Below are 14,640 nucleotides of genomic sequence, written 5' to 3'. Positions count from 1 at the left end.
AGATACTTTCCGTCTTTTTCTTTCTTCAGTAAACAATCTTCTGTTAAAATATATCCTAATTTGTTAAAAAATCGTATTTTTGGAGTGAATCAAAATTTTTTTGCTTCAAAATTAAAATATTTATTGATTGAGGATTTAACTGTTTTATTAAAAATTCGTAATTTAGATGAAATGAACTTTTTTTTATTAAAAATGAAAATCTTTTTTGGTTTCAGTGGCAATTATTACATTTTTTGTTAATAAGTGACCACTCTATTTGAAAGTATTGAATAATTATTAAAAGTTCAACAATTTTGTTTTTTCTTAGTTCACTAAAAAATCTTTTTGGATTTAAATATCAAGTACTTTGTTAAAAACTCGTCTTTTTGAATGAATTTAACTGCTTTCGATTTAAAATTAAAATCATTTTTGATGAAAACCCAGCTAATTTAACTATTTTTTAAATCCTTTTTGTTTAGGATTTGTTTTCTTTTTGACTGACATCTCTTTTTTGGTTTAAAATTCACGTTTTTTTGTAAAAAAAAATAAACAAAAATTTTTTTCAGATGTCTCTTTTAAACGGAAAACTCTATTTTGGTTTGAAAATTTAGTATTTTATTGAAAATTCATCTTTTTGGATGAACAAAACTTCTTTATATTCAAAATAAAATAGTTTTCGGTTGAAGATTAAACTATTTTCTTAAAAACTCAACAATTTGGTTAAACGTTTTTTTTCTTTTTGAGTAAAAACTCTTCTTATTTTTAAATCAAATTTTTTTTTTAAGTCGTCTTTTTTCGACGAACTTTACTGTTTTCGATTTAAAATTAAAATCTTTTTGTAGCTGAAGATTCAACTTTTTTTAATTCGTATTTTTTTATGAATTCAATTGTTTTAGATTCCAAATTAACACCTCTTTTGGTCGAATTTTTTTCTGTTTAAATGCTGAAAACTATTTTTGGTTTGAGAACGGAGTGTTTGACTGAAAATTCGTCTTTTTGAATGAATTAAAATATTTTCGATTCAAAGTTAAAATCTTTCTTGGTGGAGGATTTAACTATTTCTTTAAAAATTTAACAATTGGGTTGAAATTTCTTTCTTTCTGACTAAAGACTCTTCCATTTTAAAAAATCTACTATTTTGTTAAATAGTCATATTTTTATGGATTTTACTGTTTTCGATTTAAAAAAAAATTTTTTTGAAGGATAAACTTTATTTAAATTCATATTTTTTTGAATTTAACTGTTTTAAGTTAAAAATGAACATCTTTTTTGATAAAGATCTTTTTCTTTTTGACTAAAAACTCTTTTTCGGTTTAAAAACTACGTTGTTGTTTCAAAAGTCGTCTTTTTTGGATTAATTAAACTGATTTTGATTCAAAATCAAAAAATTATTTCGGTTAAAAATTGGTTTATTTTTCGGTTTTAGTTGATCGATTAAATCGCAAGCGATTTTTTGGTTTTTAATTATGACCCTCGAGTCTAAAAAATAAGAAAATAAATCTTTTATGAAATATTTAAAAATTATTATGATAAAAAAATATCTTTGAAAGCGTCTTCTTTTCTAGTGTTTTCAATTTTTCTTTATGATTCTCAAAAAAAACTAATTGAAAATTTATAAGAAAAGTGGAAAACTGTATCAAAATTCTGGATTTTAGGTGTTTTATAAAATATCTAAAAACCCTATAGGGGATTTTTAAAAAAGGGATAAAAAGAGGATTAGGTAACAAACATTAAATTTAGGCTATAATCTCTAAAATTATATTTGCATTTTCTCTCATAAAATCTGATAACCTTGACATTTTATAGCCCTCTTGTGATTTTCTCACTCAAAACTAGATTTACCAAGGATTTACGACTTTCAAGAATTACAGTAATTGCAACATTAACGTCTTCGCTGAAAAGCAGGTTTGTCAACATAACACGTATATTTCTCTCAATTTGTAATCTAAAAAAAAAAAATAATAAATAAAATTCAGAGACATCAGATAAGTTGTCGAGACTTCTCGAGTTAAATTCAGAGCATCTGTTGGCTCGTGCGACTAAATCCGGTTTGAAATCAGTGTTAAGGTAGGTGTCGTGCCAATAAAAATCATGTCCCTGGAAAAAAAAAGGTTCTATGATTTAAACAATTGAAATAATATTATCAGTCATGCTCTAGGAAAAACTATTATTTCTTATAATTAAATTTTAAATTATATAAAAATTAATTTTTTTAACAACATTGTTTACAATTATATTTTTTCTCACTTTCACATTTTACTAACTTTTTAAAAATGGATTAATTTCGATTATGCATGGCTTATTTTTTGGGAAAAAATAATATTTTAAACTCTAGTGTTTCTAATTTAAAAATTGGGTAAATAATCTTCAAATATAGTTATTTAAAAAAAAATTGGTCCTTTTACAAAAATTCTTTTAACAACAGTTAAAGATTTGAGCAAAAGGAAAATTTACTTTCAAAATTAAAAATACTAAAGTTTCAGGGAATATTTTTCCGGAAAAAAACTATTATTTAAATTAAACATTTTTTGAACATTGGTAACAAGCCATAGTGAGAAAAAATCAAATTGTAAAAAAAGATTACTAAAATAATTATTATTATGAACTTTAAAATTTTCCTTATTCAAAATAATGTTTTTTAATTCGAAATTACATTAGTAAAATTATGTTTGTTTTTGAAATCACAGAAAATTTTGTTCAAAAAAATTTGATTTTTGGCACGAGTTTGTCAAAAACAATTCTTGCACAAAGAGAACAACAGTTTTATGTTGTGTAAGTGCCTGACGAGTCATCCTTTCTCTTTAGGATAACATTTCACTTTCTCCCTTTGGAAAACACCTTTACCTACCGGTTATATTTCAGCCTTGTTTTTGAAGTTTTCAAAATTTTTGACTCAGTTTTAAGAGTGGAAAATAGAGAAATTTCAGTAGAATACAAATTAATACCATAGGTAATTTTTATTTTTTATTTTCTACTAAAAAAGGCGAACATTCAACCAAATAGCTGAATTTTTAACTAAAATGATTCCTTTTTCAACTAAAAGTGAAATAAATAAATTTTCAGTAAAAAGATTAATTTTTAAGAAAAAAATTCGATCAATTAGTTAATTATTCATCCAAATAAATGAATTTTGAACTTTAATTACGAATTATCCAACTAAAAATGCATTTTTCGTAAATCAAATACTTTTCAACCAACGCTATTGGAATTTTTAACCAAAAAGATTAATTTAAACCATGAAGCTGAATCTGGAATCAAATAAATTAATGCTCAATGATATAGTTGAATTTTCAACTAAAAAATGATCAATTTTAAACAAAAAATGAAATCGTAAAATTCTTAGGTAAAAAAAATTAATATTATATCAAAAGAACTTTCAACAAAATAATTAATTTTTCAAACAAATAGATGAATATTGATTCTGGATCAGTAGACAAAAAATTAACATCAAATTTCGAAATCATTAATCTTCTAGCAAAAAATGATTTTTTAACAAAGTAGTTCAACTGTCAATCAAGCATATTTGAATTTTCAACCAAATAGATACATTTTCAATCAAAAAGATTAATTTTCTACTCAAAAAGACGAATTTTTAAACAAATAGTTGAATTTTTAACTAAAATTGTAAATCTTCAAACGAAGAATTACATTTTATTAAAGTAAATAAAAACTTTCAAATCAAACCTTTTTAAATTTTTAAACATTGATAGTTCAACTTTCGACCAGAAGGATGCATTTTATTTTCAATCAAGAAGACGACTTTTCAATCAATTAAATCAATTTTTAATAAAATAGTTAAATTTTCAACATAAAAATTATCAATTAGAAAAAATGGAATAGTAAATTTTTAGTTAAAAATATTAATATTTGACAAGCAAACAAAACACTAATTTTAACAAAATAGTTCATTTTTCAACCAAACAATTGAGTTTTTAACTAAAAATATGAATCTTCAAACAAAACATGAATTTTTAACAAACTAGTTCCACTATCAACCAAATGTAGTTGAATTTTTAACCAAAAAGATAAATTTGCTTCTAAGAAGATTAATTTTTAATCTAAGAAAAAACATTTTTAACAAACAAATTCATTCTTTAACCAAAAATATCAATTTTAACTAAAATTATGAATCTTTGATAAAATAAAATGCATTATTAATCAGGTGGATCAACTTTCAAATCAAGTATAGGTAATTGAATTTTTAATTATTTTTAATTCAAATTTCAACCAAAAAGATGAATTTTTAACCAAGAAGACTTTTCAACAAAATACATTAATTTCTAATCATATAATTTCATTTCATTTAAAAAGTTATCAATTTAAAAAATGGAAAAGTAAGATTTTCAATTAAAAATATTAATCTTCAAATAAAAAACTAGTTCCACTATCAATAAATTGTAGATGCATTTTAACCAAAAAGATAAATTTTCGCCCAAAAAGATTAATTTTCTACTAATAAAAAACAAATTTTCAACCAAACAATTTAATTTTTAACGAAAAAAGCTTTATCTTTAACCAAAAGTAAAGTAGTTAAATTTTTAGAGAAAATATTATTTTTTGAAAAAAATGACAGATTTTTTTACAGAATAGTTTATTTTTTAATCGAAAATATCATTTTACAACTAAAATGATTAATCTTTAAACAAAAAATGCATTTTAATCAAGTAGGTCGACTTTCAAACCAAGCATAATTTAATTTTCAACCAAAAAAACGACTTTTCAACCAAATAGTTGAATTTTCAAAGAAAAAATATCGATTTTCAACCGAAAATGTAATTATAAAATTTGCATTAAATTAGATAATATTTCATTACAAAAATTCAACAAAATAGTTAATATTTCAACCTTATAAATGAATTTTAAACTAAAATCATTATTCTTCTTTAAAAAAATAATGTTTAACAAAGTAATTCAACCAAGCGTGGTTGAATTTTCAACCAAGAAGATTAATTTTCAACCAAAGAGATTAATTTTCGTCTAAAAAGGTAAATTTTTAAGTAAATAATTGAATTATTTTTAAAAAAATTTCATCAAACCGTTTTATTTACAACCAAATAGATAAACCTTAAAAAGAGACCAATTTTTATCAAAAGAAATTGGATTTTGAACCAAATAATAGAAATTTCAACCAAATGGTCGAATTTTATAATTCATATAATTAAACTTCAACCAAAAACAGTTGCATTTTTAACCAATTATCAAAATTGTCAAAAAAAAATATAAATAAATTTTCAACCAATACGAACGAATGTTTAAACAAAAATGTTGAAACAACAACAAAGGGCTGTTGAATTTTCATTCCAAAAAGACGAATTTTTTATTAAAAAGACGAATTTACAATAATATAATAATTATTTAACTTTTAACCAAATTTTAACGAATTTTAGCAAATGTATTCGACTTTATCCAATCTTTTAACCAAGTAAAATAATAAAATATATGAGCTAAAAATATGATAGTAGAATTCTTAACCAAAGATAGTGGGCTTTTTTATTGTGCTCTAATCTTTCATACAAAAAATGCATTATTAATTAAGTATATCAACTTTCAACCAAGAAGACATTTCAACAAAATACATTTTTAATCAAATAGCTGAATTGTCATTTAGAAATTATCATTTGAAAAAAAATGGAAAAGTGTAATTTTCAGTTAAAAAGATTAATATTTAAAAAAATAAAAAAAACGAATTTTAACAACATAGTTAATGGTTCAAGCAAACAAATACATTTTGAACTAAAATAATTAATTTTCAAACAAAAAAACTAGTTCCGCTATCAACAAAGTGTAGTTGAATTTTCGACCAAGAAGATAAATTTTCATCCAAGAAGCTTAATTTTCTACTAATAAAAAACGAATTTTCAACCAAATAATTGAATTTTTCATCCGTAAAGACAAATTTACAACAAAATAGTTAAATCTTTAACGAAAAAGCAAGACATTTTAACGAACTCGTTGAAATTTCAAGATAATAATTTTTACACCTTTAACCAAACTTTAACCAATTTTAACCAAATTATTTAACTTTTAACCTAAATTTTAACCAAATAAAATAAAAAATTATATAAGCTAAAAATATAATATATAGCAGAATTTTTAACCAAATATAGTAGGCTTTTTTTATTGTGTTCTGCTAATTCAGTTTGCAGTTAAGTGAAAAACAAAAAAAGGGAATTTTTGGAAAATATTTGCAAAATCTTAACAAAATTTGATCGATCCAAAGCCGAGTGATTGTAAAATAAGAATTCTCATATTTGAAAGGATTAAAAATCAAAGTATGGAATTTGAAGACTGGCAATTTTCTTAAAATTTAAAGCTTTAAAAAGTGTAATTTTAAATTTGAAGATCAAAATCAAAATAAAATTTTTAATACAAATATATTGTGATATTTTCTTCTTTATTTAAAAAAAAAACTGATTTTAAATGCAAAACTACAACATATTTTTATTTAACGGACTAAATTGTTAAATATAAATTTTGTAAAATCGTTACGGGAGTTATTAACGTGTCGACAGTCGTCCCGTATGCTCGAAGTTATGTACACATACGTGTGCAATATGCATAATTCTGAGTACAGTAATCTTCTCGCGCAAATAGCTTCCGCAAAAGAGAAAACCACAGTGCTCAAAGTTTATGTCCCAAAAAGATTTTAAAAAAGTTAACTAATATCTTATGCGCCACTTTAATGTTTTTTTTCGTCTTCTATGTAACATTTTCTCTACAGATTAGTTAAATTCCATGCTAAAATTATTCTAGGCTGAAATAGAATATTATAATTTTTAAGATAAAAAAGAATAAAATAAAATAAATGATTAATTTACCCATTTACAAGACTCAGGATGGCCACTTTTATCGTCGAAACTTTTTTTTTCCATTTTCCCATTTTTGTCTCGGTCATACGAATAAAAAATATTTGTTGTTAACTGCAGACTTTATAGACCAAAATAGGGAAACATTTTCAAGAAAAGAGGAGAATAATTTGTTTTAAATAAAATAAATATATAGGTACCATATTGAATTTAATATGAAATTCTTTCAATTCCTACGATTCAAAGTTGAAACACATTGCATTTACAACAAATGTTGCATTTTTAGCTTATTGGGAATTTTCTACCAAAAAAAGTTTAGTTTCAAACTAAATTATTTCATGACTAAGAAAAAGCTTACTTTTTAATAAAATAATTATTTATTTATTTACCTAAAATGTACATTTTTAACCAAATAGAGGAACTTTCAAGCCAAAAAGATGACTTAAAAAAATTCATTTTTAACATAATAATTAAATTTTTATCAAATAGAAGAATTTTTCACTACCCAGATTAATTTTAAACCAAACACATGATAGTAGATTTTTCAATTAAAAAGAATTAACTTTTAATCCTAAAATATAGATTTTCAACCGAAAAATATTACTTATTGACCAAATAGTTGAATATTCAACAAAATAATTGAAGTGTCAAACAAATAGTTGAATTTTCAACTGAGTATAAAAGTTTATATAAAAAAATATTATATCAAGTTGGATTTCGGCCAAAAGATAATATCTGAAAATCTATAATATTTCAAAATAAAAATATAATTTTCAATTAAATAGTTGAATCTTTAAAAGAAATGATTTTTCAACCAGAGTTGCATTTACAACGAAATAGTTGAACTTTCATTCGGAAGAGAAGAATTTTTGACAAAATATTGACATTTTTAAACAAGTAGTTGTTAGCCGAATTTAATGCAAATAATAATCTTTAATAAAAAGAGTCGAATTTTCAACAAAATATTTGAATTTAACAAAATTTCAACCAAATTTAACCAAATAGTTGACAGTCGAATTTAAAATAAAAAATTTTGTAACTAAACAGTTGTAATAACAAATAGTTGAACTTTTAATTAGAAGAGAAATTTGTTGAAAAAGTTTTAACATTTTTAATCAAATAGTTGATAGTCGAACAATTATTTGAACTTTTAATCAAAAGAGAAGATTTTTCGACAAAACAGTGCAAATTTTAACCAAATTGTTGAGTTTTCAATCCATAAAAATGAATTTTTTAGAAAACCGTCAAATTCATAACAAAAAAGTTTGTTTTCAAATAAGAAAGATAAATAACGAAAAATTAATTTTTTACCATAAAAGATTATTTTTCTACCAAAGTACTCTAATTTTCCACCAAAAAGGATAATTTTTAACTTAATAATTATATGATAATTATTTCATATTTAAGCGAAAAAACGATTTTCTGGAAAGTGGAAAAAAAATTCATTATAAAAAGTGAAAAAGGTCAATAATAGGTCGATCGATGCGTCTCGAAGACGCGAACAAATATGCTCACTACTGTATTGTTGTATTTTGATTATAAAAAAAGTTTTTCTCATATAAATAGAATACAACTTTTTTTGAAACTACATTAATTGGCACAGGTTAGTTATAAATATTTTAATAATAGGTCGAACGATGCGTCTCTAAGACTCAAACAGTTAATATACTACATATAGTACTCTCATATTAAATTTTTTTTTATATCTAATATAAACAGAATAAATCATTTTTCTGAAACCTCATGAATCGTAATGGGTGGGTCATAAAGATTTCAACAATAAGTCGATCGATGCGTCTCAGAGATGCGAACAGATAGACTAGACATCGTATTATTGTATTTTTAATATACGAAAATTGTTTTCATATAAACAAAAGAAATCGTTTTTGAAATTACTTTAATTAGTACTGCTGGGTCATAAAAATTCCAAAAATAGGTCGACCGATTAATCTCGAAGACGTGAACAAATACACTACATATAATATTGTTATATTTTTAATAACAAAACAAATTATGATATGAACAGAATAAACCTTTCTTTGAAAATACATTAAATGGTACTTCTGTGTCATAAATATTTCAACAACAGGTCGATCGATGCATCTCAAAGATGCGAACAAATACACTTTATATAGTATTGTTGAATTTTCAATATCAAAAAAGTTTTTCTTATATAAACAAAATAAACCTTTTTTGAAAATACCTGAATTAGTACTAGTGGGTTATTAAATATTTAAAAATAGGTCGATTAATTCATCTCGAGGACGTGAACAAATATACTAAATATAGTATTGACATATTTTAAATTACCAAAAAATTTCTTATATAAACAGAATAAATCATTTTTTGAAACTTCATAAACCGAAATTGGTTAGTATTAATAATTTTAACAATAGGTCGATTAATGCGTCTCAAAGACGCGAAAAAATACAGTAGATATCGTATTGTTCTTTTTTTTAAATTAAAAAATTTGTTTTACATAAACTTATGCAAAATTGGAAGTATGTTAAAACATAGATTTGAAAATTTTGTTAATTGCAAACCACATTCTATGCGGAACCAAACTCACACATAATCATTAAACTTGAAAGCTTCTGACTTGGAACGTTTTCAAAATTTCAAACAACTCTTTCAAATCAAAAATACTTCCACCTTCATGAACCTCTAGATCGTAAACACAAATTACTCTAATCTCTATAAAAAGATTCAAAAACACTCCGTCCGGAAGAAGTTTATTGCATAATAAGTCTTCTGAATCATTAAATCTCTTACGATATAATGGCGGCAAATATTCCACACGAACAACAACTTTTCTAAATGTGTAGGAATAAGGAACAATTCCGGTTGCATAAAGTCCGAAAGGATCCATAACAACTAATTATTTTATCCGCGAATTTATTTTATTATTTTTTAATTTAAGTCACAGCTTCCTGAGTGCAGGGCGACTACTGAGAGTACTGAGGAATTATTAGTGTCTTTTTCTGTCTAGCTAGGCAATCACGTGTGTTCATATATGAAGAAACCAACTTCATTTTATGTTTCCAATTAGTCTGGCACTGGTTCAGGCACTAATTATCTTCCGCATTCAAAATTTTAAACCGGAAACTGTTGCACACTGGGACAAAATGACAAGAAAAAAAATTTAAATACGATTCCGCAAAATTAAAATTCAAGAAATTCAAATGAGATTGAAATCAAATTTAAAATCCTATCTAACGTCCAATAATTCAATTAATGTGCAGAATTCCTGAAAATAAACCAAGAATCCAAATACCAAATTTGGTCAATCACCATAAAAGTTTTCTTTGAAATTTGAAAAAAAAGATAACAATTTTTTCCTAAAAAAAGAAAAGAAATTTTGTTACAAAAATAAAAAAGAGGATAGAAAAATATTTTTAAACATTTTTTATTTTTATTATTATCAAATCGCAGTAAGAAAACATTTGTAACAAATATTAACTTTTCGGCCCATATCAATGCAAAAAAAAAATAAATAAATAAACAATATTCGAGCAGGCAGGGACAGCAGTAAAACCACGGTGCTCTATTCCTGCTGACACCCGACAATAAAAAAATTAAATATTCTCATTTTTCTTTCCTCGTTTTTATATTTGTCCAAAAAAAAAATATTTTTCCTTTATTTTACAGGAGAAATCCCTATCATTTTCAAATTTCAATAGGAACATTTTATGGTGGTTGTCTGAATTTCGTCGGTGGATTCTTGGTTCTATTTTCAGGAATTCTGCACATAAAGATGATTTCAGCTAGAATTTTGAATAGTTCTCCCATTTTTTCTTAAATTTAAGGTGTCTCAATTTTTAAGAAATTCATTAGGCCCTATTTTAAAATTCACAAATTGATTTTCTTTAGTATTTTTTTTAAACAGTTTTTTAAAGAAACATAATTATTTTTAAACCCCCTTATACAATTTGTTGCATAATTTGGTGTCTTTTAAAGTTTATGCTGGTTTAAAAAATGTAAATGGAATTAATGAAATTTTCAAAGTTTAGCTAAATTGAAGTTCTCAACAAGATTTATAATAATTCAATTGAAAAACCTTTTTATACATTTTTTATAGGAACTATTCATGAATTTATTGTTACTTTTCAATTTTTCCTGCTCTAAAGTGCTAAATTTACTATGAAATTTGAATTTCTGCTTTTTTAATAGACAAGGCTTTGAAATAACATAATTTATTTTTCAACCAAAAAAGGAGAATTTTTCACGGAGAATGTAATAATTGATATATCAATAAAAGAGACCAAATTTCTACAAAAAAAAGTTGAATTTTCAACCAGTAGACATTAATTATTAATGAAAAAGAAAATTTTTAAGCAAACAGTTGAATTTTTAACCCAAAAAGACGATTTTTCAACAAAATAGATACATTATCAAACGAAGAAATTAATTTTTAACAAAAAGGGGGGATTCTTAACCAAAAATATCAATTTTTTACCAATAAGGATGAATCCTTATCAAAAAATGTAGTAGTTGATATTTTAACCAAAAAGATCTTAATTTCAAATAAAGAAGTATTTGAATTTATCCAAAAAGGCGACTTTTTTTACAAAATAGTTTATTTTTTATTCAGATTGTCGAATTTTTCAATTCTCGAATTTTCAACAAAATAGGTAAATTTCCAACCAAAGAGATGAATTTTTAACTAAAATGATAAATTTTGAACCAAAAAGATAAATTTTTAACAAAAAATTTAATCAATTATACACGACAAATCTTAATAGTTGACGCTTTAATCAAAAAAGATTTCAACTTCAAATTAAAAAAAAAAACAGTTAAATTCATAAAAAAAAAATGTGACTTTCAACCAAATTGTCGAACTTTGAAGCCAAGAAGACGAATTTTCTACATAAGCAGGTCAATTTTCAAGTAGTAAATATTAATTTTTAACAAAAAAAGTTTGTTTTCAACCAAATAGTTAAATTTTTAATTTAAAAATAAAAACTAATTTTTAGCAAAAAAAAGACGAATTTCCAACAAAATAGGTACATTTCCAAAAGTGATAAATTCTTAACTAAAATGATGAATTTAGAATCAAAAAGGTGAATTTTCAACTAAGAAAGGGGAATTCTTATCGAAAAATGTAATAAATAATATTTCAGATAAAAAATATTCTAATTTAAAATAAAAGAACAGTTGATTTCATCAAAAAAAAAAGCGATTTAGAATTCTCAATGACAAAAAAATGAATTTTTTAACAAAGTAGTTCAATTTTAAACCATGTTTTCAACAAAAGAAAAAGAATCCTCAATGAAAAATGTGACAGTATGTAATAGTAATTTTAACCAAAAAAAATGTAATAAAATTTTTTTTTTTTTAAACAGTATATAAACTTTTAAGCAGAGTGGGACGATGGTCGTGGGGGCTAAAGCGTAGGCTTTGGACCCACTCTTTCGGCTTGCGGGTTCGATTCCCGCCTCGCACTCTGGAAGAGTCTCGGTGGCCCATGCGGTGAACACTAGCCTAGCAAGGGAGTTGTTCATCTCCGGAGAGTCGTGGGACCGGTACCTCTAGAGAAAAAGGTTTTCTCTAAGTACTTAAGGCTGTTGCTCTTGGTGGTTCGGAACCCACCTTAAACTGTAGGTCCCCCTTCCACCACCAAGTAAGTGTGTGGAGGGTGTGTAAAGGAATAAAGAAGGTGTAAGAAAAATGTAAACCCTTAGGGGACACATTAGAAGCTTCCACAAAACTTTTAAGCAAAAGAGAGAAAAATCAACAAATAGGGTAATAGTTGATATTTGAACAAAAAAATATTTTTAAGTAAAATACAAAAAAAGTTAAATTTTATTTCATTTTGCTGAATCTTATTTCAGATTTTGTTAAATTTAATTTAATTTATACAAATTTTCAACAAAACTTATAAGATATAAGATCTGATATAAATTAAGAACAAAATAGGTATATTTGATAAAAAAGGAATGGATTTCGAAAAGTGATGAATTTTTAACCAAAAGAATTCATTTTTGGTAAAAGGCGAATTTTCAACAACAAAATTGATCTTCAACAAAAGTATTACAAAATTTGGCCAAATTTTAAATTAAAGAAGACAAACTCTCAACACAAAATATAATAGGTGATCAGACAACCAAAAAATTGAAACTTGAAATATAAAAATAGCAATTGTTCGTTTCAGAAATTGAAACTTTTGGAAAAAAATTTTAAGTAAATGAAACTTATAAAATTTTCAGATTGAATCTAAATTGAAATTTTTATCGGGATTCATAATACTTCAGTTAAAAGACCTTTATACGCTTTTCATATAAAAACTATTTATTATTTATTGCTCTTCTCTTATTTTCCCTGCAATATAAAGAACCAAATTTAATAGAAAATTTTTATTTTTTAATTATAATTTTTACACTTTTCATAAGTTTCCTAAAAATTTCATTGATTAAAAATGTCGTGTTTTGAAATCTTTAAACTGAATGTTTCCTAATCAAATTTTTTAAAATTTATTTATTATTTATTCTCGGTAATTTTCCGATTTACCGGGTCAAGCAGACACCCTAATCAAGTTATAAATCATTCATCGTTGTTAATAAGATTGTACCCATTTCAGGTCAGAAAGCGATTATATCATATAACTTTATCTTGTGGCTTCACCAATAGATAAGGATTCTTTTATATTTGTAATAGTCACTCAGAAACTGAAATTTTATTTTTACTACGTAGAAAAAAAAAAGATTTTTTATTAATTAAACACAACTTTTTTTACATTCCTAAATTGACTTCTTGTTTTGGAAGCTTCTAAGTTGACAACATTTTTAAAAACCAATTTGATCCGCGGACATTCTCAAGGTAATACATAATTTAAATAATACAATTTTCTAAACTGGCCGTTCTATCAAGGGGAAAATTCTACCTTTAGAGTTTGCTAGCTCCTGACTGACCAAAATCGAGGCGAAGTTTGAGACGATACGCGATACGAGATTCGAGGCAAGGTTTGAGATCATACTCGAGACGCAATTTGAGGCAAGGTTTGAGACGATACTCGAGGCGAGATTCGAGGCGATACTCGAGACGTGATTCGATGCAATACTCGAGACGCGATTCGATGCGGTATCCGAGACGAGATTTAAGACGACATTATACACTAATTCTATGCGAGACTGGAGACGAGATTCAATATAAGATTCGGCCTGGAATCGAATTCATCATCAAGTGATGAATTTCCAACAAAATTATGAATCTTTAACTAAAATTGTTGAATTTTTAGGCAAAAATATCAAGTTTTCACTAAAGTCATGAAATTAAAATCTATTTTTTTAGAATGTTAAACAATATTTATGATATTATTTTATGAAAACTTCTATATTTATTCGTAATTAAATACAAAAAACTACTTTTTAGAAAACACCAGAGCTATTATTCTTGTTTTCATCCTAAAATGTTTGTGGCGTGCCATTTTACAGGCTTCACAGCGCAAAACTTTCTCAAAATAGGCAAAAAGGGTAATATTTTTACAAAAATAGGAAGAGAAAAGCTAATAAAATTGTTCATAAAACCTAAAGGTGTTACTTCTTCACAAAGATGTTTTGGGTATTAAATATAGTACTAACATTTTTTTTCAATATAAAATTCAGTACAAATATTTATATTTCATTTATTTATTTTAATAAATTTCAATTACACGAATTAGTACTAAATTAATTGGTTTACTCATTGTATATTGCATATGAAATGATTGTTAATTAAGTTATCAATATTTCCCACAAGTATCATATTTCAAAAAAAATTTTTGCGGCTATATTTACCCATTAACCCTTAAACGGCCAAAACGCCACTACCGGTACACTGCTTTTCAACGGCCAATAACTAAGACTATTCGAAACTAGAA

General features: G+C 24.7%; 1 protein-coding gene across 2 annotated transcripts in view; it reads right to left on the bottom strand.

The window, feature by feature from the left end:
- LOC117175674 (homeodomain-only protein-like) overlaps nt 1-14,640 on the bottom strand; it is a 101,099-nt gene that overhangs the window by 79,921 nt on the left and 6,538 nt on the right. Inside the window, exon 1 of one of the 2 annotated variants that reach the window (XM_033365405.1) lies at nt 9,558-9,736. The exons of the other annotated variant lie outside the window; for it this stretch is intronic. Within the exon in view, the coding sequence (XP_033221296.1) occupies nt 9,558-9,654 (97 nt within the window). The 5' untranslated portion in view covers nt 9,655-9,736. Of the gene's footprint in view, nt 1-9,557; nt 9,737-14,640 lie in introns of those variants that run through there. 2 annotated transcript variants of the gene reach the window in all.

Source organism: Belonocnema kinseyi, chromosome 6 (assembly GCF_010883055.1).
Source record: "Belonocnema kinseyi isolate 2016_QV_RU_SX_M_011 chromosome 6, B_treatae_v1, whole genome shotgun sequence".
Classification (NCBI taxonomy): Eukaryota; Metazoa; Arthropoda; class Insecta; order Hymenoptera; family Cynipidae; genus Belonocnema; species Belonocnema kinseyi.
The sequence above is the reverse complement of the archived record's forward strand: the minus strand, read 5'-3'. Positions and strand labels throughout refer to the sequence as shown.